The 27,539-nt window shown below is 43.2% G+C and overlaps 1 protein-coding gene across 1 annotated transcript in view; it reads left to right on the top strand.

Moving 5' to 3' along the window:
* LOC109919295 (tubulin tyrosine ligase-like family, member 9) overlaps positions 1 to 27,539 on the top strand; it is a 106,541-nt gene that overhangs the window by 66,667 nt on the left and 12,335 nt on the right. Inside the window, exons 14-21 of the mRNA XM_048608187.1 lie at positions 158 to 198; positions 5,082 to 5,174; positions 7,370 to 7,481; positions 8,626 to 8,811; positions 12,299 to 12,367; positions 14,845 to 14,935; positions 20,878 to 20,918; positions 27,199 to 27,286. Coding sequence (XP_048464144.1) covers positions 158 to 198; positions 5,082 to 5,174; positions 7,370 to 7,481; positions 8,626 to 8,811; positions 12,299 to 12,367; positions 14,845 to 14,935; positions 20,878 to 20,918; positions 27,199 to 27,286 — 721 coding nt within the window. The remainder of the gene's footprint in view (positions 1 to 157; positions 199 to 5,081; positions 5,175 to 7,369; positions 7,482 to 8,625; positions 8,812 to 12,298; positions 12,368 to 14,844; positions 14,936 to 20,877; positions 20,919 to 27,198; positions 27,287 to 27,539) is intronic.

Genomic DNA, 27,539 nt, shown 5'->3' with positions numbered 1-27,539 from the left:
CCCCCCCCACTATTCCCTTCCCTCCCTATTCCCTTTTCCCCCTCCTCCCTATTTCCCCCTCCCTATTTCTCCCCCGCCTCACTATTTCCCCTCTCCATGCCCCACTCTTTTTTTTGGCGAAGAATGAAAGTGCATTAACCAACAATTTTTTCCATAGGGTGCTGGAAGCAAAGGACCATCTGGTAATCTGAAACAGAAGTGAGTTCTTTATTTTTAAACAGGCAGTAATATGAAGAGAGACTTTGTACCAGGCAGTTCAGATATTAATAAAAAGAACTGTCGAACCATAGAGAAGTTCTAGCACAGAAAGAGACTATCCAGCCCACTGTGTCTGCATCAGCTAATGTAAAAAAAAAAATTACTAGCTGCACATTCCACCTATTTTCCTATTGAACCTGTTCAGGGATGTTATTACACCCCTCTGGAGCAGGTGGGACTTGAACCGAGGTCCCTGACATTCGTAATAAAAACCAAAAGAACTGCGGATGCTGTAAATCAGGAACAAAAACAAAGTCGCTGGAAAAGCTCAGCAGGTCTGGCAGCATCTGTGAAGGAGAAAACAGAGTTAACGTTTCGGGTCCGGTGACCCTTCCTCAGAACTGATGGTGGCTGGGAAAATGTCAGTTTATATGCAGAAAATAGGGAGGTGGGTGGGGTAGGGAGTAAACAAAAGGATAGAGCCCAAAGAGAGAGAGAGAGAGAGACAGTTGGACAGATAAAGGAGTTGATAACGATCAGGCTGGGAGGGTGAATAGTTGTTAATGGAGACTGTTAGTGACTGACAACAGGGGGTGTGTAATGGCAGGCTATGTGGTAACAAGGCCTAGTGTGTGGGGTGGGGTCTGGGACATGGGAGATTTTAGGCCCTAAAATTATTGAACTCGATATTGAGTCTGGAGGGCTGTAGGGTCCCCAAGCGGAAAATGAGGTGTTGTTCCTCCAGCCTGCGTTGGGCTTCGCTGGAACACTGCAGCAAGCCAGAGACACAGATGTTGGCCAGGGGGCAGGGTGGTGCGTTGAAGTGGCAGGCAACAGGTAGTTCAGGGTCTTTTTTGTGAGCGGAACGTCGATGTTCTGCGAAGCGGTCACCAAGTCTATGCTTCGTTTCCCCAATATAGAGGAGACCACATTGTGAGCAGCGAATGCAGTAGACTAGATCCTGGGAAGTGCAGGTGAAGTGTTGCTTCACCTGGAAGATATGTTTGGGCCCTTGGATACTGGGGAGGGAGGAGTTAAATGCGCAGGTGTTGCACCTTCGCCGGTTACAGGGTAAGGTGCCGTAGGGCTGTGGGGAGGTGTTGGGGGTGAAAGAAGTGTGGACCAGGGGGTCCCAGAGGGAACGGTCCCTGCAGAAGGTGGACAAGCGAGGGGAGGGGAATATGTGTCTGGTGGTGGCATCTCGCTGGAGGTGGTGGAAATGGCGTCTGATGATCTTCTGGATGTGGATGCTGGTGGGATGGTCGGTGAGGATAAGGGAAACCCTATCGCTGTTGCGGGAGGGACGAGAAGGGGTGAGGGCAGAAGTGCGGGAGATGGGTCAGACCTGTTTGAGGGCCCTGTCGACAACGGAGCTGGGGAGTCCTCGGTTGAGGAAGAAGGTGGACATTTTGGAGGCTCCCTTGTCGAAGTTGGCCTCGTCTGAACATATGTGATGGAGACAGAGGAACTGAGAGAATGGGATGGAGTCTTTACAGGAAGTGGGGTGTGAGGATGTATAGTCCAGGTAGCTATCGGAGTCAGTGGGTTTGTAATGGATATTAGTGACCAGTCTATCCCCAGAAATGGAAACAGAAATGTCGAGGAAGGGAAGAGAGGAGTCAGAGATAGACCAGGTGAAAGTGAGGGCAGGGTGGAAATTGGAGGCGAAATTGAGAAGTTTTCCAATTCCAGACGAGAAAGGGAAGCAGCACTGATGATATCATCGATGTATCAGAGAAAGTGTTGTGGGTGGGGGCCAGAATAGGGCTGGAACAAGGAATGTTCCACGTACCCCACGAAGAGACAGGCATAACTAGGGCCCATGCGGGTACCCATTGGCAACCCCCCTTACTTGAAGAAAATGAGAGGAGTTGAAGGTGAAGTTGTTAAGGGCTGACATTCTGACATTCATAGCCTGGTCAGCGTTCAGGTGCAGATCCAGTTTTCTTTTTAGTGTGTTGAGGATTTCCAATTCAACCACCAAGCTGGCCAACAAAACCACCATCTGCTGGATGAAAAAGTTTTCTTCCTCAACACCTTAAATCTGTGCCCTGGGTAACTGACCTCTCAGCTTGTGGAAGCAGATCTTCCCTGTCCAGAACTCAATTAAGTTATCCTTTGGCTCCCTTTGTTCTGAGGGAAACAACCATTGCTTATCCAGTCTTTCCTCATTGCTGCAGATTTCAATTCCTAATAATATTCTTCTAAATCACCTGTTTAGAGCAATTCCGCTTTTATTTCTTTGTGGAGGCGTGTCTTCACTGTGCCCATAGTATCTTACTTCTGAATACATCCCACTGATTTTCCTTCAAGTAGCTGAACATAGTCCACTTTCGCCAGATCACCTTTCAGTCTTTGTAAAATGTACTTCCTCCCATTGTAGATATTTTACTCCTGTTCTTTCTTTGTCCCTTTCCAGAGTAATGCCACATCAAACTGTGTTATGATCATTGCTCCAAACTGTCACCCACTGCTGTGGTGTCCACCTGCCTAGTTTCATTGTCTAAAACTAAATGTAGAATTGAGCATTCTACCTGCTCAAAAAGTTTTCTTCAATGTTGTTCAAGAATTTTGTGCCTACTGTGCCTATTACGCTGTTCACATCCTAGTTTAGATTTGGTTAGTTGATGTTCCCACCTATTATTGTCCTATTGTTTTTGCACTTATAAATTGTCTACATATCTGCTCCTCTAACTCTGTCTCACTGTTTGGGGTCTGTAGTACACTCCTAGTAATGTGGCTGGCTGTCTTTCTATCTCTGACCTCAACCCATATGATTTCATTGACATCCTTCCACACAGCTAAAATTGATTCCTTAACCAATAATGTAAATCCTCTACCATTTCCATCTCCCTCTCTATCCTGCCTGGAAACTTAAGTATCAAGAGGTGCTGAGCTACCATTTTGCCTTCTTTAAGCCAAGTTTCTGTTTCAGGAATGATATCAGGCTGCCAGGTGGGCCCATCTGAGACGTCTGAAGGGTCTAGAACCGAAACGTCAGCTTTCCTGCTCCTCTGATGCTGCTTGGCCTGCTGTGTTCATCCAGCTCTAAGCCTTGTTATCTCTTCTGCTCATTAGTTTTGTTTGCTATACCACTTGTATTTACATATGCACCCTTTAACATTACCAAGTTTCTGTGCTATACATTTCAAGTTTTTCTTCCCTCACATTTTCTGTTTTCCATTCCTTGCTCTGAAATAGACTTATCTGAATCTGTCCTCAGGTTCTCATCCACTTGCCAATCTAGTTAAAAACCTCCAACAGCACTAGGCAATCTTTCTGAAAGGATATTGTGATGTAAAGGGTCTGATTTATATTTATCTTTAATATCATTCATTTTGTGTTTTGAAATTATTTTTATCATTTTAAATTGGTTTGTAACATGGGTTTTCTGTGTGTCTGAAGTTTATAATTGTAAATGTTTCTGTAGCCATGGTGATTTCTTTTAAAATAGGCTGTGAAGGCAACTTTGAACAGCCTAATGGGCTTTAGTTTGCTTTTTTCTCTACAGTGTAGTAAGGTTTCTGTTGGAAATTTCTCAGCTGGGCGTTCTTATTGAGCGTACGTGGTACACGCATAGCTTAGAGGGAAAGATTTTTGTTTCAATTTTACTTCATTTTGGACAGTTTTGTGAAGTCCTTGCATGGAGTTGCATGCATAGAGCAATTCTCCTGAGTAGGAGAGAATTTAATTAAACTTGATTACCGAGAGTAAAGGGTTAGTGTTGTACCTAGACCAGAAATGTTGGGGTACAACCCCGAAGAAGACTTGAAGCTGAGGTCATTTAAACTCGAGTGTATGAAAACTCCAGGAATAAGTTGTTCGAGATTCCATTCTAGGAGTTAAAGTCACAGCTACCTTAAACCTATCAAGGTGTTAGAGAAAGGGATTCTGGTGGCAATATTGTACAAGGGATTTTTTTGAAACTTCTAAAGGAGTGTTTTGGGACTATAAGACCATAAGAAATCGGAACAGGAAAAGGCCATTTGGGTCCTTGAGCCTGCTCTGCCATTCAATATGACCATAGCAGATTAACAGGGATTATAATTTTACTGTATGTTTGAAACTATGAACTTGGTTTATTCTATTTATCTGTATTTATTTTGTGTAATACATATCTATTTTATTATTAAAAACAAAATTGCATGCTTGTGTCTCACTGAGAGACCACCTCATTAAAGCCAAAAAAAGGTGAAATATGAGCCAAGATTTCAATCTGGGATCTGACTTCTCTGGCAATAACATCAACTTGGCTTGTAATATTCATCCTGGTCTTGTTCAGGTGCAGATGGTCCTGTTCATGCATGTCTCACTTTCCCCAGAACCAGTCTCAGAAATCTAAGGCTGTCACTCCTATACCAGCTTTCCAGCTGTGTTCAACTCTCCACTCCTCTGTTTCTATGTTCAGTAGTCTGTAGCACTGGAGATAATCCTGAGGTTACTGCTTGAAATGACATGCTTTTCAGTCTCCATCCTAGCTCCCAAAAATCTGCTTTCAGGACCTCAGTCTCTTTCCCACTTCAGTCATGATGTGGACCCCAGCCTGACTGTTCATGATCCCCAGAACAATGTCCTGAATCCTTTCTAAGACATCCTTGACCTGGCACCAAGGAGGCAACATTTTGGTGTCATGCCTGCGCCCACAGGAATGTAATCTCTCCCTGACTAAAGAATCTTCTATCACTATTACTTCACCTCCCAGCCCCTCCCCCCATACCCTTCTCCCCCTCCCTTGTGAATTAATTGTACATTCTGGTTATTGAGTTGGCAACACAATTTGGTTATTGTGGGTTAACATCACATTCTGCTTATTGTGGGTTAACTAAACATTCTGCTTATACTAAGTTAACAGCACATTATTCATGATGAATTCTTATTATTAGGGAGCAACGCAATAGCATCCGATTCAAATGTGTTTTGACCAACACTATTCTTGATGTTCTTCGTCAGCGACCTGGATGGGTTGAAGTCAAAGAGTGAGTCTCTCTTTATTTCTGTCTGACAAGGGGGTGGGTGTTCACTGAAAACTCTTAATAATCTTATGTGCTCCTGAGAAACAAACACAAAGGTGACAAATCCTGGACAAATAGGAACTCAGGACACAAACTGGAGGTGAATAGCTGTAGAATGACGGGGACTGTAAGATCAATAATGTGACTATTAACATAGCTAAACCTCATTTCAATACCTTCACGTACATGCGTCTCTTCTGACTTAAAAACTGAAGATGTTTGTGAATCTATACTTCCTGTTTCACTGCTTCCCAAACCTTTACTTATTGTAACCCCTTTTTGAGGCTTCAAATTTGTGGCAAGCCTAAGAGAGAACTCTGTGTGAGTGTGTGCGTGTGTGTGTGTGTTTGCAAAGGGAGGCCAGCAAGAAAGAGCAGCTTTCTGTATAAGTTGGGCCTGTCACATATGGGATGCAGTTGTTATATTCAGAGCTTCATAGCAGCCATTGTTACCTTGGTGCTCAGGACCCCACTTGTAGTCCCAACTCCCACATTGGGGAGCCGTATTCTGCTTTCTACTGTCCACTCACCACAGCCCAGCCCTTGTTCCTTTTCAGTTCAGGTAGTCTAGAAGAGGAACCTTTGCCATCAGTGGTGGAAGTTGGAAGAACAGAGTCACTTATTCTTACACTTGAAGCTATGAGTTCAGAGACTGAAACTGTGTTTACATTTAGAGACTCAGCTAGAGAGGGATCTGCACGTGGTCACACCCTGCAGTGTAAGTCCCAGTGTACAAGTCAGAACAGGAAGGAGAAATGGAAGATCTACTTTCATGTGGCATCTTTCACCACCTCCAGATGTCTTTAATGTGTTTTTGTGATGTTGGTTGAAGGAGGAGATAACTCCCTTGCCCCTGTTCAAAATAGTGACGTGGGATCTTGAAGCTGCTCTTCCTATGCCATTTGCAGTCTCCTGAGTTGTAGGTCTGTTACCTCCCATCAGCCATGCTGCAGTTACTGGGGAAACACATTGCAGCATTATTCTCTCATGTTGTTCATTCTTGTCAGAAAGAACATGATTTGGCAATCAGTAATGGAGGAAAGGTAAGGGGTATAGGATATCAGTGACTAGGGAATTGTGGCTGAGGTTACTAGTATCATACATTGCTCAATCATGCAGAACGTCAGCAGAGCATGGCTGTTCTCATGTAGCCTCCCTGTTCCTCCTCTTTTAATAGATGAAAAGAAAAGCCAAACTGAACCTAGGCCCCTTAAAGAACGAGGCTGGGAAATAATAATGGGGAACCAGGAGATGGTAGAGGAGTTGAATAAATACTTGGCATTAGACTCCAGTAATGCATGCGGTTATATTCAAAGCCATAAAAGAATAAAGTTCATTCAGGAGGGCGCATTGAGAAATTTGATCAAGAACGTGCATATATATAGTTCAGACGTCAGAGTCATGCTGTTCAAACAACCCTCCACCTGACCCTCTCAAACACCATGTAGTTTGCATCTGGCAGAGTCTACAGAATGTGCAAACTTATATCTCAGAAGCCATTGAACGAGAGTGGAAGCAAGGTACTCTCTGTCTTGAGGGAACAGCCTATGAAGGGAAGAGTTCATGATCCTTTGTAGCTGGAGAGGGAGGGTGAAGTGTGCTACTGGGCTTCCCTTCATAATACTGAGCATGTGTTCAGCTGCATCTAGATTAAAACAGCACAGGCTGGAGTATAGTGGAAATCCTGGCATCAATTCAGGACACTGTTTGCCCAGTTGTTAGCTGCATGTGCATAAACTCCTTCAGTAAGGTGGCATTCTGCACTGTTCCCTTCTCAAGTCATTGTCAAGCATTAGGAAGTCGCATGGAGCTTAAAATAAGTGGTGATTCATAGTTCAGGTTTTGCTCCTGTTTTGTTTTGAAAACATCTATTAACTTACTCTTAACATTCTCTACTGTCAAGTGAAAATCTCTTCTCCAGAATAGAGCTCAGAGACATGAAGTCTGGACCCTTGGATAAGAAGTTTGATGGTCTGAGCTATCTGAATACGTTCATTTTGTTCATGATGTATCTATAAATCTTTTCCATGGTCTGTTTGGTGAACTAGGTATGTGGTGATCCGTGATGTGACCCTATATTTGCAAGTTATTGTGGTTTGTGTCTTTATGTCTTGCTGTATGTTCATGTCCTTCTTCTCATTCAGCTCTCTCTGTTGACAGTGAAGGAGATTGGGACTTTTACTGGTGTGACATCAGTTGGCTACGTGAAAACTTTGGCTACACGTATATGGACGAGCATGTTCGTGTCTGTCACTTTCGCAACCACTATGAGGTACGAAAGTCAAATCTTACTGCACCCTAGCTTGGTAGAAATAATTAGCATCAAGAGTAATCATCAGAACCATCCTGATTTTAAAAATAATGGGGAAACATTTGGTCTTGGATGATGGCCACAAACTGGCAATGGTGAATCAAGCTCCCTCTGTGAACTTTGCCATTTCCTCCTTCCCCAGTCTCCATTCCTCATTCCCCACACCTTGAGTCAACTTGTCTTTAACATAAAAAGTCTCAATGACTTCATACCGAATATTCAGGAGGGCATTGTGACCAAAGGAGTTGATTATAAGGAGGTTCCCAAAGAATGAGGATATGTTTACATTCCTCTATGGGCTTCATGTTCTCTCTTTCTTTAACTCCCTGTAAATGTGCAACCCTCTGAGATCTCTGTGCTCCTCCGATTCTCTGATTTGTAATTGCATCATCATTGACAGCCATTGGCCAGGTTTCTTGGAATTCCCTCTTTAAACTTCTCCATCTCTCTCCTCCTGTCTTATAACTCACCCTGCTACTCGGTTTTGGTGCTTGTTCTGATTTCCCTTTATGTGACTCAGTGTGAACTGTCATCTAGAGCACACCTGTGTAGTACCTGAGGATATTTTCCTGAAGGTGTTATATAAATGCAAGTTGTTGCTGAGAGTTATGAAAACAGACTTTACACACCAGTGATCAAGATGCAAGTTGTTTGGCCTCCCTTTGCATTAACAATTGTGCTTTTTGCTATTTTGTCCTGCTATCACTCCAGGCGATAACTGTATTTAAACAGAATCCAAGTCTACACTTTTAGTGAGAGCTTTATTTCAGTTAGCCAAACTCCATAAAACTTTCAGCTCAATAATTACTAAAAAATTTCTAATCAACTTTTTCAGGGGTGTCATTGCATACCTCTGGAGCAAGAGGGACTTGAACCTGTGCTTCTAGCTCAAAGGTAGGGATGATACCACTGCAACATGAGATCCCTATAATTCAAATCCAATGAATGTATCCATCACCTCTTCTCTCGGTCCATTAGGTCTCGGGTATCCCTTGTGACCTTTATGATGTGTTAAAAAATGGGGTTGTGAAGAATTAATCCAACAGGTCTCTAAATCTAAACGTTGGAGGTTTAAATGTTCATACAATCTTTTTTTGCGTGGAAGTTGACACGGAAAAACTTTATGGTGAAAAACCTGAAGAGGTTTCGCAAACAGCTGGAGCGTGATCAGGGGAAGCAAGAGGCAGCAAAATGTGACTTCTTTCCGAAGACGTTTGAGCTGCCTGTGGAGTACCACCTTTTTGTGGAGGAGTTCAAGAGAAATCCTGGAATCACCTGGATCATGAAACCGGTGAGAAAAAACACAACGGGTAGGCACAGGTCACTTATCCAAGTTCTTGCATTGTTCACAGAGCACCCTAGACCCAGATATCTGTGGGTACTCCACATATATTACTCACAATAAACCCCAGACCTGGATACCACACACACACATAGCCCACAGTGAACCCCAGATCCGGTTATTCCATACACACTGACCACAGTGAACCCCAGACCCAAGTACTCCACACACACACAGCTCACAATAAACCCTAGAGCCCAGTTCCAGACACACACTGACCACAGTGAACCCCAGACCCAAGTACTCCACACGCACAGCTCACAATAAGCCCCAGACACACATTGCCCACAGTGAACCCCAGACCCGGAAATCCCACGCACAGTGCACACAGTAAACCCCAGATCTGGGTACCCTACACACAGCCCACAATAAACCCCAGACCCGGGTATTTCCTACACATAGTCTACAGTAAACCCCAAATCCAGGTACCATACACATACAGCCTACAATAAACCCCAGACCCGGGTATCTCCCACACATAGTCTACAATAAACCCCAGACCTGGGTGCCACGCACACTGCCCACAATAAACCCCTAACCTGGATACCACACACAGTCAATAGTGAAGCCTGTACTCCAGTACTCCTCGCACTATCCAGTATATCCAGACCAAGGTACCCTGTATAGTGTGTTCAATCAGTATGAATTGACATAGTTCTTCAACCGCCACCAATCTCTGATTATACACAAATGTCTATGCTTATCAATGTCATAACTTTGAAATTAACTCTGTATATCTCAGAAACACGATCTGCTCAAATTTTCTGCATCAACAGTAGGTAAACAAATAAGATTGCCAGAGTAAGCTCAGCATTTGCTTGTTTATGCCACAGACTGTGGAGCAAACATCATATCAAACTTACAGCAGTGCTTTCTGTGTTCTAAGCTGTTGTAGCACCTACCCTCCTTTATGGCTGAGATATGGATTTCCTACTCTAGACATAGTAAACAGTTGGATAGGTTCCACATAAAATGTATTTAGAACATTGTGGGCATTAAATGCGAGGAAAAAGATGCCAAAATTTCAAAGAGCAGAAATGTCCAGAATTGAAGTAGTAATGGGGAACAAAGCAATGGCAAAGGAAATTAATAGTACTTTGTATCAGTTTTCACAGTTGAAAACACCGGCAGCATACCAGAACTTGAAGAAAGTCAGGGGACGGAGGTGAGTGTAGTGGCCATCATTAAGGAGAAACTGCTGGGGAAGATGACAAGCCTGAAGGTAGATATTTCATCCAGATGAAATGGACTACATCCCAGAGTTCAGAAGGAGATAGCTGAGGAGATTGTAGAGGCATCAAAGGTGAACTTTCAGGAATCACTGGGGTCGGGGAGGGTCCCATTGGACTGGAAAATGGCAAAAGGAAGGAAGGCAGAAGGTAGGAAACCTGTTAGCCTGATCTCGGTCACTGTTAAGATTTCAGAGTCCATTATTAAGGATGAGATTGCAGAATACTTGGAAGTGCATGGTAAAGTAGGCCTGAGTCAGCATGGCTTTGTCAAGGGGAGGTCATGCCTGGCAAATCTGCTCGAATTCTTTGAGGAGGTAATGAGCAAGTTAGACAAAGGAGAGTCAGTGGACATGATCTATTTGGATTTCCAGAAGGTCTTTGACAAGGTGCTGCACAGGAGGCTGCTAAATATGATAAGAGCCCATGGTGTTAGGGGCAAGGTGCATGGATGGAGGATTGGCTAACTGGCAGAAGGCAGAGAGTAGGGATAAAGGAGTCTTTTTCAGGATGGTTAGTGGGGTTCTGCAGGGGTCAGTTTCATGACCAAAATATTCACGTTATAAATTAATAATCTGGATGAAGGAACTGAGGGCATTGTTGCTAAGTTTACAGATGACACAAAGATGGGTGGAGGGGCAGGTAGTGTTGAGGAAGCAGAAGGTCTTGGACAGGCCGGGAGAGTGGGCAGAGAAGTGGCAGATGGAATACAGGAAAGTATGAGGTTATGCACTTTGGTTGGAAGAATTGAGGTGTAGACTATTTTCTAAATGAAGAAAAGCTTTCAAAATCTGAAGAATTGGAGTCCTAGTTCAGGATTCTCTTAAGGTTAACATGCAGGTTCATATGGCAGTTAGGAAGGCAAATGCAATGTTAGCATTCAATTCAAGAGGGCTAGAATACAAGAACAGAGATATATTGCTGAGGCTGTATAAGGCTCTGGTCAGACCGCATTTGGAATATTGTGAGCAGTTTTGGGCCCTGTATCTAAGGAAGGATGTGCTGGCATTAGAGGAAATTCAAAGAGGCTTACAAGAATGATCCTGGTGTGGAGGGCTTGTCATATGAGGACTCTGGGTCTGTACTTGATGGAGTTTAGGAGGATGAGGGGGAATCTAATTGAAATTTACAGGATTCTGAGGGGTCTGGATAGAATAGACATGTAGAAGATGTTCCTACCAGTAGGAGAGACTAGGACGCAAGGACACAACTGCAGAGTGAAGAGACCACCCTTTTGAACTGAGATGAGGAGGAATTTCTTCAGCCAGTGGGTGGTGAATCTATGGAACTCATTGCCACAGAGGGCTGTGGAGACGAAATCACTGAGTGTATTTAAGACAGAGGTAGGTTCTTGATCAGTAAGGGGATCAAGGTTACAGGCAGAAGGCAGGAGAATGGGGTTGAGAAACATATCAGCCTTGATTGAATGGTGGAGCATATTCGATGGGCTGAATGGCCTAATTCTCCTCCTATACTTTATGGTCCAGGAGCACTCGTCGTGAGAGGTTATGATGCTCATGTAATCTGTATGACTGACAATAAAATCCCTAAGGCGGTCATGCATTCACAACTTAAACTTGGACAGCACCTATGAGGCAGACTAAGTTTAAGGTTTAAAGTGTTCTTGAAGGGTAACCTCAGGAAATGTGGCATGTCCACCATGGACTCAGAAAATAGTGAACAATAACCACCTGGGAAGCAATCTCAAATAGTGGCATTGTTTCCTTTGAACAGCAATGAATCTGGCAGCTAAGGACAAAATGCATTTTAGAAAGACAGGGCAGTCCCAACAACATCAGACACGACATCCTGCTTGTGCTTTGGAAACCTATGTGTTCAGGCTTCTTAGCCATGTTAGAGTGCAAAACAGATGTCTTGAAATGTGCAAGAAATGGCCATCCTTGATAATGAAGGGAAACTGATGATGATGATGGTGATGCAAAGACAGTAGATTGAAATTGTTTGCTGGTGGACTAAACATGAAGTGAAGCTGAAAAATTGGTGAAGGTTGTGAGCACTGGTGCAGTCCAGTGTCACCTCAGTGACTAGCTGATTACACAGTGAACCTGTTGAATTCAAGTAACTATATGTCAGCCAGTGAAGCTTCAGCTGGAACATGGTGTTGTATTTGTACACAGCCAGCAATTTCATACATCATATTCAATTCTGCTGAATATCTCCTGACAAAGTATCTCTGTTCCAAATAGGTTGCAAGATCACAGGGCAAAGGCATCTTTCTTTTCCGAAAACTTAAAGATATTATGGAGTGGAGAAAGGTGATGTTCTGCTTGTAATAATGTTCTGATATATAGAAAATATTACCACCTTTTTGAAAGTAAGGACTGTGAAATTTGTCCTGTAATGCCTGTTTTTTTCAGCGCTGTGAATGAAATTTGTCTCCTTGATGCCCATTTTCTAAGTCATGAGAGCCACTTGCAGAATAGCGACCACAACATGCGATCTCATTTCTGGTGCTCACCATATCATAGAACGTAGAACTGTACAGCACAGGAACATGCCCTTTGGCCCACGATGTGCTGAACGTGATGCCAAATTAAACTAATCCCTTCTGCCTACCCTTGGTCCATATCTCTCCATTCCTTGTATATTTGTATGCTTATCTAAAAGTCCCTTAAATGCTCCTATTTTGTCTGCCTCCATCACTACCCCTGGCAGTGTGTTCCAGACTCCTATCACTCTCTGTGTAAAAAAAAATCTAGCCTCTCACATCTCCTTTGAACTTTCTCCCTCTCACCTTATATGCATGCCCTCTAGTGTTAGACATTTCAACTCTGGGGAAAAATTCTGACCATCAACCCTATTTATGTATCTCATAATTTTATAGACTTCTATCAAGTCTCCCCTCAGCCCACGCTGTTCCAGAGAAAACAGCCCGAGTTTTCTAGCCAACAAGGTGCAGAGCTGGATGAACACAGCAGGCCAAGCAGCATCATAGGAGCAGAAAGGCTGATGTTTTGGGCCTAGACCCTTCATCATTTTGTCGGCCTTTCTGCTCCTATGATGCTGCTTGGCCTGCTGTGTTCATCCAGCTCTGCACCTTGTTGTCTCGGATTCTCCAGCATCTGCAGTTCCTATTATCTCTCCTTCCACAACTACCCTCTGCCTTCTATGGGCCAGAAAATTCTGAATCCACACAGCCAAGTCACAGTGGATCCCATGCATCTTAATCTTCTGGATGAGCCTACCATGAGGGATCTTGTTGAAAGCCTTAGTAAAATCCATGTAGACAACACCTACTGCTCTACCCTCATGAAGCACCTTCCTCATCTCATAAAATTCAGTCAAGTTAATGATGCTATGTAATACTCATTTGATAGCAATTCTGTCAAGTGAAGCACACTGCTCCAGCTATAACCCCCTGTATTAAACATACAGTTGAAGTTGCCAAAAGTATACCCCCAGTCAATGCTATGTAAAAAGATCATCATTCTGCATTCATGTATTTCATGGTTTTGACTGGATCTTGCCAGTAGTTGTAGTTGTTTGAAGAGTAGTTTAAAAGTCGCTGAGGTGTACAGTTGGTGGTGAAACTGGTGCTGTAGGCTTTACCTTGGCTTCAAGGATTCTATATAAACCACATTGTTACACCTCACTGGGGTAACGTGCTGGAAATGAAGCCCCGGTATTTCCAGTCATCACAAAAACTAAAGGTTTTGTAAAGGACACAAGAGAAGGTGGGTTGTTCACGTATAAAGAGTTTCTGACTTGCAAGTTAAAGATCCCAGCTTGCAACAACTGGTGTAGAGAAGATAAACCGGTTTTGTTCAGGTTTACAGTGAGTTTTGACTGCAGAAAACAGAGAAAAGAACCTGAGTTAACGGTTCGGGTCTGGTGACCCTTCCTCAGAACTCCTTAGGTGTTCCGAGGAAGGGTCGCTGGACCCAAATCATTAACTCTGATCTTTTCTTCACAGATGCTGCCAGATCTGCTGAGCTTTTCCAGAACTTTGTTTTTGTTCCTGATTTATAGCATCCATAGTTCTTTTGGTTTTTATAGAGAAAAGAACATGTCTCTCTCTCTTTGTAACTTGTTCCCAGCTCCAAGCTGTTCAGTAACCTGAATACCAATCACACAGCTGTTGGCAGGCAAAAATATCTGTCGTTGATTGAAAAAAAAGGCCAATCAACTTCTTGTTGCCAAAAGGAACTGCAGCTAAACACGCCTCTGCTCCAAATCGTCTGCAACTCAAACTTCAATTACTGCTTGTTCAAACAGTTTACAAGATGCCTGCAGCAAGTGCTTTCAAAATGCAAAGCCGTCCTTTCAAAGACAACAAGGTCCAGGGCTGGATGAACACAGCAGGTCAAGCAGCATCATAGGAGCAGAGAGGCTGACGTTTCGGGCCTAGAAACCAGCATCTGCAGTTCCTACTATCCCCGTCCTTTCAAACACTGGTTTTAAAACGGTTCTTTCTTATTCAGTCTGCAGTTTTGAAAAGACAAAGGTCCTTACAATGTGCTCGCAGACGGATGTAATAGTTTGTACTCCTCCTAAATTGTAGCTTGATGAGTTTAATGAGGAGAAGTGACACAGGCAGAGCAAACTGCTGGAACACAGGAGTGGGAGAGGCTCTCTGCAGGAGGCTATATTCACTCAGTCTGTTCAGGGAGTGATTCCCTTCTCTGAAGCTCAGTGAGGAACAATACTTCTGATGTCAAATTCTTTCTTTCTGAAACATAAAGTAGATAACGGAAAAGTCTTTATTCTCTCAAATATGTCTCTTTATCTCTAGGATGGGAATCGTGCTGATGACTCAAAGGATGAAGTTGCTGTGGAAAGTTATGTTGTTCAGCGCTACATTGAGAACCCCTATCTAATCGGAGGTACTTTGTCCAATCTTTAACAGAAAGATAAAGTTGAAGTATTAATTAATCTATCCTGGCTTCCACCTGTGTTCGACAGATTTTTCCCTTTTTTCTTCTTGCCACCACCTCTCTTTCCCTGTTTCTGTTTCCCTTCAATGCTGATGCCTGGTTCTTGACTTGAAATACTAACTCTGGACTGAATTGTACCAAAAATTGTTGAAGTGTCAGTTTTGTTGAGGTTTTGGAGGGTTTCTCTCTGTGGTTCCTGGCAAGATTTCTCACACTGTCTTCCCAAACTACATTCATTACCTATGCACCACACCCAAAAATATTTGCCACTGCTGAGACCTTCCGAGAATCCTGTTGATGGTGCCATTTTTGTAGCGGAGCGTTGGCAGTCTGCAGCTATCCTGCACGGACCATGTGAATGATTCCAGACATATTGGACAGAGGGAATTTGCAGCTGGTTTGTAGACCAGGTGGTCCTGGTGGATGGGTGTTGGAGACAGGGCTGTCCTGTTCCTTCATGACTGCTAGAAGAGACCGTGGTACCACATCCTGCAAGTCTGGTCTGAGATTGCCACTCGGGCTAGTGCGGTGTCCACTTTTCAGAGGAGCTCCCAGCAGCTCAGGAGGAAGGTTTACTGATCTTTGTCACTCCATCAGGGTAAGTGTCACCCATCATATCTCTGCTATCACATACCCACTGCACACTCCTCTACCAATGCTCATGCTCTATCTGCATTCGGCATCTTTCCTCATTGGCTTCCCTCTACCCAGCCACTCACTCATTCCGGGCATCTCATCATCATTCCCCCAACCTGCACCAGTACTAACAGCTGTGCCACTTATCTCACACAATCCCGCCCTTTGTCTCATTTCCGGAGAAAAAGACCCAGCGCAGGGCATAAAGAGCCAAAAAGGTGGTGAGGTGCTATCATTCATCTCCTCACCCCATATGAGTAGGTAACCTGGCCCTGACCACCCCAAGCAGCTGACTGACAGTGCCCAAGCCCAAGCTGCAATCAACACTGGAGGCTGCTCTTGACTGATTGTGCTGGGAGCCCCTGACTGAAGGTGCCTTTCTTAAGTTGACTGTGGACTACTCCCCTTAGACTTTGAGACATGGCCATTCAGTTGATAGAGTGTGTTTGTTCTGGATGCTGCTGGTACAATAGTGCGGGTGTAAGATTCATGTCGCAAAGTGACACGCGCAACATGTCCACCCAGATGACGGATGGTTATGACAAGCTGCCTGGCTTTGAGTCTGTGCTAAAAGGCAAGACAGAAATACTCCGAAATTTAAGCTGTAGCTGAGGGGGCAAAGCACACAAAGTTAAGGCAAGGTAAAGCAGTAATACTGTGAGAATCTAAGTAGGAGCAATGTGAGGGAGGGCTAAGACAGCAATCGAAGACCCCGAGGTGCAGCCTGATCAAATCCATGAGTTGAATGTTGGCCCTGTGCTCAGAGTGCTCTGGCAGTGGCATTCTAATGAAAGGCACCAGTGCACTCCTAAGTGCGGCGGCACTGTGTTGTACATGGATTGGATATGTGCCATGAGGGTACAGAGAGGCTGGTATGTGTCTCATTCCCATCTCAATGGCTGGTGGATGCTTGCAGTTGCTGCTTATGGAGCATTTCCTGAGATGTTGATGAATGGTGTCTAATATGGAGGGCTGGGGGAGTTAGTGGCAAGCTGGAGTCACTAGATTACCACTCTGACTTTCATTTCAGGAATTGTTACCGTCTGATTCTATGAGATGGGTGGGAGAATGGGGTGAGATTAAATAATATTGAGATGTCAACGCACGATAATGCACGCAAATAGGCCCCTCACCACTCACTAATGAGATTCTCATCTCGCTGTTCAACACTAGTTTGGAGAATTGGACTTTTTTTCCCTTGACATCGGGAGACTACACAGTTGATCACACCTGACGTTCCCAAGGTTCTCGCTAATGCATTCATCGTTTGGTGGCAGAAAAGACTATCCTGTCTTTCTCTTCATGCAGATTCTGATGAACACTTCCAACCTTTCATTTGTTCTTGCTGTTTTTAAAATTATTTATAGAATAACCTTTCAACATCTTTTCCAGTAGAGTTCCAACAACAAATTATGAAAAATTCACATCTCCCTCTTGGTATTTTATAAATAATTTAAAGTATGTGACTTCTGTTTATGGATCCACACAGCACAAAGAATATTTTTGCTATTCACTCACTAACCCACACTCTCAGAAAGAGACACAAACGGGACAAGGAAAGACAGACAGGAAACAGTGAGACACACACACCGCCTGACAGAGACATATGGGCATACACACAGACCTACACAGACACTGACAGACACACACACACCTCTGCATCTCCACTGCCATTACCAGCCTGTCCTTAGTTGGTTTCATTTGAAAAGAAGCTAAAGACTCTGGCTTAGTCTTGTATTCCAGTGCTTCTTCATGATGCTTATTCCAGCACACAATCTGTCGTCTGTGCAAAACTATAGCTGCTTTTCTATCCTGGAAACATAGAACATAGAACATAGAACATTACAGCGCAGTACAGGCCCTTCGGCCCTCGATGTTGCGCCGACCTGTGAAACCAGTCTGAAGCCCATCTAACCTAAACTATTCCATTATCATCCATATGTTTATCCAATGACCATTTAAATGCCCTTAAAGTGGGCGAGTCTACTATTTTTGCAGGCAGGGCATTCCACGCCCTTACTACTCTCTGAGTAAAGAACCTACCTCTGACATCTGTCCTATATCTATCACCCCTCAATTTAAAGCTATGTCCCCTCGTGCTAGCCATCACCATCCGAGGAAAAAGGCTCCCACTGTCCACCCTATCTAATCCTCTGATCATCTTGTATGTCTCTATCAAGTCACCTCTTAACCTTCTTCTCTCTAACGAAAACAGCCTCAAGACCCTCAGCCTTTCCTCATAAGACCTTCCCTCCATACCAGGCAACATCCTGGTAAATCTTCCACATCCTTCCTATAATGCGGTGACCAGAACTGTACGCAATACTCCAAGTGCGGCCGCACCAGAGTTTTGTACAGCTGCAACATGACCTCATGGCTCCGAAACTCAATCCCTCTACCAATAAAACCTAGCATACTGTACGCCTTCTTAACAACGCTATCAACCTGGGTGGCAACTTTCAGTGATCTATGCACATGGACACCGAGATCTTTCTGCTCATCCACACTACCAAGAATCTTACCATTAGCCCAGTACTCTGTATTCCTGTTACTCCTTCCAAAGTGAATCACCTCACACTTTTCCGCATTAAACTCCATTTGCCACCTCTCAGCCCAGCTCTGCAGCTTATCTATGTCCCTCTGTAACCTGCAACATCCTTCCGCACTATCCACAACTCCACCAACTTTGGTGTCATCCGCAAATTTACTAACCCATCCTTCTACACCCTCATCCAGGTCATTTATAAAAATGACAAACAGCAGTGGCCCCAAAACAGATCCTTGAGGTACACCACTAGTAACTGAACTCCAGGATGAACATTTCCCATCAACCACCACCCTCTGTCTTCTTACAGCTAGCCAATTTCTGATCCAAACCGCTAAATCACCCTCAATCCCATGCCTCCGTATTTTCTGCAATAGCCTACCGTGGGGAACCTTATCAAACGCTTTACTGAAATCCAAATACACCACATCAACCGCTTTACCCTCATCCACCTGTTTGGTCACCTTCTCGAAGAACTCAATAAGGTTTGTGAGGCACGACCTACCCTTCACAAAACCGTGTTGACTATCCCTAATCAAATTATTCCTTTCTAGATGATTATAAATCCTATCTCTTATAATCCTTTCAAACACTTTACCCACAACCGAAGTAAGGCTCACTGGTCTATAATTACCAGGGTTGTCTCTACTCCCCTTCTTGAACAAGGGGACAACATTTGCTAGTCTCCAGTCTTCTGGCACTATTCCTGAAGACAATGACGACATAAAGATCAAAGCCAAAGGCTCTGCAATCTCCTGTCTAGCTTCCCAGAGACTCCTAGGATAAATCCCATCCGGCCCAGGGGACTTATCTATTTTCACACCTTCCAGAATTGCTAACACCTCCTCCTTATGAACCTCAATCCCGTCTAGTCTAATAGACTGTATCTCAGTATTCTCCTCGACTACATTGTCTTTTTCCTGCGTGAATACTGACGAAAAATATTCATTTAGCACCTCTCCTATCTCTTCGGACTCCACGCACAACTTCCCACTACTGTCCTTGACCGGCCCCAATCTTACTCTAGTCATTCTTTTATTCCTGACATACCTATAGAAAGCTTTAGGGTTTTCCTTGATCCTACCTGCTAAAGACTTCTCATGTCCCCTCCTGGCTCTTCTTAGCTCTCTCTTTAGGTCCTTCCTGGCTAACTTGTAACTCTCAAGCGCCCTAACTGAGCCTTCACGCCTCATCTCTACATAAGCCTCCTTCTTCCTCTTGACAAGAGATTCAACTTCTTTAGTAAACCACGGTTCCCTCGCTCGACCACTTCCTCCCTGCCTGACAGGTACATACTTCTCAAGGACACGCAGTAGCTGTTCCTTGAACAAGCTCCACATTTCAATTGTGCCCAGCCCCTGCAGTTTCCTTCTCCATCGTATGCATCCTAAATCTTGCCTCATCGCCTCATAATTGCCTTTCCCCCAGCTATAACTCTTGCCCTGTGTTATATACCGATCCCTTTCCATCGCTAAAGTAAACGTAACCGAATTGTGGTCACTATCACCAAAGTGCTCACCTACCTCCAAATCTAACACCTGGCCTGGTTCATTACCCAGTACCAAATCCAATGTGGCCTCGCCTCTTGTTGGCCTATCTATATACTGTGTCAGGAAACCCTCCTGCACACATTGGACAAAAACTGACCCATCTGAAGTACTCGAACTATAGCGTTTCCAGTCAATATTTGGAAAGTTAAAGTCCCCCATAACAACTACCCTGTTACTTTCGCTCCTATCCAGAATCATCTTTGCAATCTTTTCCTCTACATCTCTGGAACTTTTCGGAGGCCTATAGAAAACTCCCAACAGGGTGACCTCTCCTTTCCTGGTTCTAACCTCAGCCCATACTACCTCAGTAGACGAGTTGTCATCAAACGTCCTTTCTGCCACCGTAATACTGTCCTTGACTAACAATGCCACACCTCCCCCTCTTTTACCACCTTCCCTGATCTTACTGAAACATCTAAACCCCGGAACCTGCAACAACCATTCCTGTCCCTGCTCTATCCATGTCTCCGAAATGGCCACAACATCGAAGTCCCAGGTACCAACCCATGCTGCAAGTTCACCCACCTTATTCCGGATGCTCCTGGCATTGAAGTAGACACACTTCAAACCACCTTCCTGCCTGCCGGTACGCTCCTGCGACCTTGAAACCTTATTTATGACCTCACTACTCTCAACCTCCTGTACACTGGAGCTACAATTCAGGTTCCCACCCCCCTGTTGAATTAGTTTAAACCCTCCCAAAGAGCATTAGCAAATTTCCCCCCCAGGATATTGGTACCCCTCTGGTTCAGGTGTAGACCATCCCGTTTGTAGAGGTCCCACCTACCCCAGAATGAGCCCCAATTATCCAGGTATCTGAATCCCTCCCTCCTGCACCATCCCTGTAGCCACGTGTTCAACTGCTCTCCCTCCCTATTCCTCGCCTCGCTAGCACGTGGCACGGGTAACAAACCAGAGATAACAACTCTGTTTGTTCTAGCTCTAAGCTTCCACCCTAGCTCCTTGAATTTCTGCCTTACGTCCCCATCCCTTTTCCTACCTATGTCGTTGGTGCCTATGTGGACCACGAGTTGGGGCTGCTCCCCCTCCCCCTCCCCCTTAAGGATCCCGAAAACACGATCCGAGATATCACGGACCCTTTATAGTTACTTACTATTGTTTATACAAAGTTTGGCAACAAGGTGTTTTGTTATTTCTAGGGAGAAAATTTGATCTGCGAGTCTATGTACTGGTGACATCTGTAAGTAGATTTTGTTTTTGTCATTAAACTGAGAATAATCACCAGTTTTAAGGGTTGTAATTAGTTAAAGTGATGTCAGAATTGAGTGTGAGCCTTAGCTGTTGTCTGACTTGGTAATGCCATTTCATGTTTGAGCTGATTGTGGATTGGCATGAGGCTAGTACAAAATGTGAGTATGTAGAATGAACAATAAAACAGGATAGCAGGATACAAGCCAGATCCCAGCGAATGTGAGCATGTTAGTGACATATTGCAAACACACAATCTTCAGTGGATATGTATCCTACTCCATTGAGTCTGGATGTGTCTGTTTCTAGCAAGTGAAGTTTCAATACCCACCTCCTCACTTACTCTCTAATCTCAGTTATAAATTCATCAACTCATAGAGTTTTAATAGCATGGAAGGAGGCCACTCTGCCCATTGTGTCTGCACCAGTCATCAAGCATCCATCTATTTTTACAATGGTAATTATTTCACTTGGAGTAAGTAATTACTGTACTCACTGTAATCTTGAATTCTCAACTGATCTCATCTAATTTGTGCAAGTTACCACACTGATCCAAAAGAAATGTATACATTGATTTATTTCCAATATTATCGTGCAACATGTGCACTACATCATCTCAATGAAAGTGAATTAACTTATGGTTGTTTGTGAATTGGACTCCTGATTGGTTTGCAAAATCTTTTGTTGAATAGATGAATTTGAATTATTTGTACCATCTGTAACAAAGCCTTTGAGGTTTTGCTAATTGATTCATTCATGGGATATGGGCATCACTGGTTACATTGGCATTGTTCATCTATAATTGTCTTTGAGAAGGTGGGTGTGAGTTACCTTGTAGTACTGCAGTTCATTAAATGTAGGAACATCCAATGTGCTGTTGGGGATCCAGTTCCTAGTTGACCTAATGACACTGAAAGAATGGTTATATAGTTCCAATAACGGGGATGATGTTTAATTAGAAGGGATCTTACAGGTGGTAGTGTTCCAACGCATCTGCTGCTCTTGTCTTTCCAGGTGTAAAGATCAAGGTTTTTGCAGATGCTGTTGAAGGAGCCTTAGCCAGACAGTGCTGGGTGTTGGATGTGGAGGGAGTGAATTTTAAGATGGAGGATGGGATTCCTATCCAGCAGGCTGCTTTGTCCTGGATGGTGTTGAGTTTCTTGAGTGTTGTTGGAGCTACACTTATTCAGGCAAGTCCATTACACTCTTGACTTGTGCCTTGTAGCTAGTAGTCAGGCGTTGAGGAGTCAGCGGTTGAATTACTTGCTGCAGAACTCCCAGTTTCTGACCTGTTTTTGTTGCCACAGCATTAACATGGCTGGTCCAGTTCAGTTTCTGGTCGATGATAACCCCAGGATGTTGATAATAGGAGGAACTGAATGATAGTAATGCCATTGAATGTTGAAGGGAGATTGAGATGATCTTTCCCTTGTTTAAGGTGGTCATTGTTTGGCATTTCCATTTATCAGCCCAAACTTGGATGTGTTTCTGGACATGCTATATGTGAACACAGACTACTTCAGTAAGCTGGAAATCCAGTGCACTTCAGTGGGCATATTAACAGTGAAAAGGTTCATTAAAGGACTCTTGATGTGAATTGGTGTCTCAAAGGGAGAGATCAGTTAGTGCAGGTACTAAATGAGTTTGCCTTCTGATTTCCTAAGGAAGAATATGACGCCGGAACAATGGAAATTGATGGGATATTGGATGAGATAAATATAGATAAAGAGGAGAAACTTGAAAGGTTGGCAATCCAGGCTGAATGGGATACAATGGAGATTGTTGAGAGAAGTATGGGTGAAAATTGCAGACGTTCAACAGATACAACAGTGGCAGCTACATGATAAATGTAGAAGGTTATCAAGGTGTGGCTTGTTAGTGAAAAAGCAGAACAAATCCAAAACCATTACATCAGTCTATAAAGTGAAAGAAGGTGAGATTTACAGCAGTATCAAGCAATACTTAGCAATAACCTGCTTGCTGACACTCAGTTTGGGTTCCATGTGGGCAATTTGGCTGTTGACTACTTTTCAGCCTTGGTCCAAATGTGGACAAATGAATTCTGTAGGTGAGGTGAGAGTGGCTGTCTTTGACATGGGAGCAACATTTGACCAAGACCGAGTAGAATTGAAGTCACAAGGAATCAGGCAAAAATTCTCCACAATTTGGAATCATACCTAGGATAAAGGAAGATGGTTATGGTTGTTGGAACTAATCATTTCAGCCCTGGAACATCACTGTAGGAGTTCTCTAGAGTAGTCATAGGCCCAACCATCCTCAGCTGCTTCATCAATGAACTTACCTCAAGAATAAGGTCAGAAGTGGGGATGTTCACTGTTGATTTCACAATATTCAGCATCATTCACAATTCCTCCAATATTGAAACAGTTGTGCCCACAAGGAACAAAACCGTGACAACATTCAGGCTTTGAATGATAAGGAGCTAGTGATATTCATCCCTCAATTGCTAGGCAGTGACCATTTACAACAAAAGAATTTAATCATTGCAATCGGAGTGAGTCATACTTGGGACTATCAAAGCATACAAGTTTGCAAGTCGCATGATTGAGGGGAAGTACTGAGGGTGGACTATGCCCGACTGTGATATAGCCCAAATGTGAAGTCAGAAGTTTAGTGGGAATCCTGTGCAGAATGAGAAAGATGTGCTTCTACTTTTCCCTCTTTCTTTCAGACTCCAGCATCTACTGAGTCTTCTTCATCAAAACTACAAGAGTGGTATTTTCTAATATTAATAACTAATAGCACTAAACTAGAGAATAGTAAGTTAATCGGTGGAGTTGGAATAAGGGAGACAGTAATGAAATCTAAATCAGGATTACTCTGCATACAAGTGAATATGTGGAATAGAGTGAATAAGATTGGGAGGTTGCAGGTACAGATTACTACATGGCATTATGATGATGCTGTGGTGACAATGGAGACCTGGCTTGAGCATGCCCTGATCCAGGTTTTAAATATTTCTGGTTGCAATGTGTTTAGAAAAGACAAAAGGGCTAAAAACAAGGAGAGGTGGCATTTTGGATTAAGGAAAGTATTACAGTACTGCAGCAAGAGGATGTTTCGGAGGGTTCAAAGACAGATCACTTTAGCTTGAACTAAGAAATAGAAAGCTTGCAATTATGCTGCTTGATGTAATATATAGGCTGTCAGATGGTGGAAAGGATATAGAGGAACAAATCATAAGGAGATTACAGAGGGGTGTAAGCATCATGGAGTAGTTATAGTAGGGATTTTAATTACCTGTATATTATCTGGGATAATTGTATTATATCACAGTGCAGGACAGGTGTTCTCAATTTATTTTCAGGAGAATTTCCTACAGTGTTATGTGGTCAGTCCAATAAGGCAATACCAGACCTGGTTCTTGGGAATGAGGTTGGCCAAGTAGATCAAAGTGACAGTGAGGAAACATTTAGGGGATAGTGATCATTGTACCGTAAGGTTTAGGATGAGAGTAGAAAATGACATTGGTCAATGCACAGTAAGAATAATCAACTGGTGGTGAGCTAACTTGAATGGGTCAGGAACAGAGCTGTGATGGATAGCCTGGAGGGTTAAGGCTGGTGATGAAGAGTTGGAGGGAAAAACAGTAGCTGAACAGTAGGCTTAGTTCAAAGGAGTGATGGTTTGGACACAGTCAAGCTATTTTCCCTGCAACGGGAAAGGTAGGACAAAACCAGAACTCCCTGGATGACAAAGGAGTTAGAAATTAAGTTGAAGAAATAGTATGTTTATGCCAAATGTAAAATAGTAACCACATTTGAAAATCAAGCTGAATAAACAAGGTTTAGAAGGAAGGTGAAAAAGCAAATATGAGAAATATGAGAAATATGAAGAAAGACTGGCAGCTGATATAAGAAATGTCTTCCATAGGAACATCAACAATAAAAGGGTGATTAAAAGGAAGTGTAGGGTGAATAAGGGACTAAAAATGGGATTTATACTTAGCAGCATGACTGAGGTGTAAATAAATACTTTACATTTGTCTTTGAGGCCGATGCTGCGCAGGCCATCGAAACAGAGGAGGAAACTCAATCACTGGAAGGTTTAAAATTGATAAGAATGGAGTATTGGATAAGCTGAAGATACTTAATATTGATAAGGACTTGGGATCAGATGAGATGCATCCAAAGATATTGCAGGAAGTGAAAGTGCAAATTGCAGAGGCACTGGCAAATTATCTTTCAATCTTCCTGGATTTGGGAGTGGTACTGAAGAATTGCAAACATTTCACCCTTGATCAACAAAGATTATGTAGATTGGCCCAGCAATTACAGACCATCAGTTTAACTGCGGTGATGGGGCAACTTCTAGAAACAGTTATTCAGGATCGAATTAATAGTCAAATAGCAAAATGTGGATTGATTTGGAAGAGACTGGAAGAGTTCAGGGAACATTGTATCTAGCTAAGTTGCTGGAGGTTTTTGAAGAGATAATAGAGTGGTGATGAGATGTACATGACTTCCAAAAGGTGTTCAATATAGTACCATCAACAGACTTGTGAGGAAAGTTTTAGGTCATAGAAGAAAAGTAGTAACATGTATACAGAATTGGTTGAAGATTAGGAAACAGAAGTAATGGGTTAATGGGTATTTTTCAGGCTGGTAAAAGGTTTGTAGTGGAGTTCTCCACATATAAGTAAAATAAATAATCTAGATATTGATATGCAAGGGACATTTTCAAAGTTTACGGTCATCATGAAACTTGGAAGAATTGTAAACTATGAAACTTCAGACTTCAATTTTCTTCACTTAAAGTTTTGGACTTCTCTATACCAGAGGCTTGTGAATGTTTCATTGCTGAATACATTTCAGGCAGGGAGGATCGGTTAGCTTGGACGACTGGTTTGTGATGCAGCATGATGTCAACATAATGGATTCAATTCTCACACTGGCTGAAGTTACATTGAAAGACTCTCCTTCTCGACCACTCCCCTCACCTGAAGTGTGGTGACCCTCTGGTTAAACCACCACTGGTTATCTCTCTATAATGATAGATCAGCCCAATGGTCTGCTAGGACTATGATGACTTAACCTTTACCTTTTACACCTAAGACTTGGCGAAAGCAGCATGTTGGTCACCCTGGGCCAAGCGGTTCTATGTGGCTGGGGACTGAGTAACTGGAGTTTGAAATGAGTGGGTGACTAAGGAGGTGACTGAGTGGCACTGAGCCAGACATTCACACACACATCCTTCCCTCTACCTTCCCTTCCCTTGTGCCCTATTCACAAAGCAGGCTGGGAGAGGAGGAAAACCCAGACTATATGGCAACCCACTTTCATGTGAATTCCTCTCAGGCCAGCTCAGAACATGCCCCACCAGAGGTGAATCAAGATCAGTAGATCAGTGATAGTTAAACTCACTTTCTTAGCTCAGCCCCCATTCCTATCCCCATCCCTAGTGATCAGGATGTGAAGTTTTTCTCTTTGTAGCGCTCTGTTCTTAACCAAATAGACCAATGATCCTGCTCCTATGATGCTGCTTGGCCTGCTGTGTTCATCCAGCTCTACACCTTGTTGTCTCAGACCAATGAGAAAGAGGTTTTATTAGTTAGCTCTGCTGCTTTATACTTTTCAATGGTCATTGCATTCATTATTTACAAATGATAAATTTGGAACTTTTTTCCTGAAACTCATGTTTCTTCTGTCAAGAAGTATCTATATGAACTTTGTTGGCCCTCTGAATGAGAAAGAACTTGAAATTTGGGCCTCCTGTGTGGGTAGACCAGAAGGTAAATGTTTCAAGGTTTAATATCTCATTTGAAAGTTGGCAGCTCTAACGTGCAGCACTTCCTCAATATTATACTGTTGTGCTCAAGCTCTGGAGTGAGACTTGAACCTGGAGACTGGTGATTCAGAGGCAAGTCTGTCACCAATTGAACCACAGCTGAATCAATAACACTTCTATGTCAATTTTTAGCCCATTTGTATTCTCAATTAGTAAGGTTCATTATTAGAGTACAGGGTGAGGTTTATTAGCAAAAAGACATAGGTAAAATAATGGAAAGGTTTTTCATGCACTATATGATTAGAATTTGGAATGCAATTAAATGTAGAATGGTTGTTGCAAAAGGGAATTTTAATGGACAATGAAATGTAGGGTAAGGGGCAGGATAGATCCAGAGAATAGGAGTAAGTGATCTTTGAAAGAGTTTGAAAAGCTATCCGTGAATGCAATCACATGGTCAATATTTGTTCAGAATATGAGTGATGTGTTAACTTGCATTCCATCTCCTCTCTCACACAATACAGTATGTTCCTCTGAAAGCCTGGTTATATAGAGATGGATTTGCTCGATTTTCAAACACCCGATTTTCACTGAGCAGCATTGATGATCATTGTATCCTTTACCATATGGCAATGACACAGCTCACCAGGCACATTGAGAAATACTGGATAAACATAAAATAAAATAACAATTGGTATCTCCCATAGGAATCATTAATATAGCAGCCCCTGTGTATCTCAGTGTGACCCGGAGCAGCCCCTGTGTATCTCAGTGTGACCCGGAGCAGCCCCTGTGTATCTCAGCATTATCCAGAGCAGCCCCTGTGTATCTCAGTGTGACCCGGAGCAGCCCCTGTGTATCTCAG

The sequence above is a fragment of the Rhincodon typus genome, chromosome 19, assembly GCF_021869965.1.
Source record: "Rhincodon typus isolate 14 chromosome 19, sRhiTyp1.1, whole genome shotgun sequence".
Lineage (NCBI taxonomy): Eukaryota > Metazoa > Chordata > Chondrichthyes > Orectolobiformes > Rhincodontidae > Rhincodon > Rhincodon typus.
Note: the sequence above shows the minus strand (reverse complement) of the source record. Positions and strands in the feature narration are given on the sequence as shown.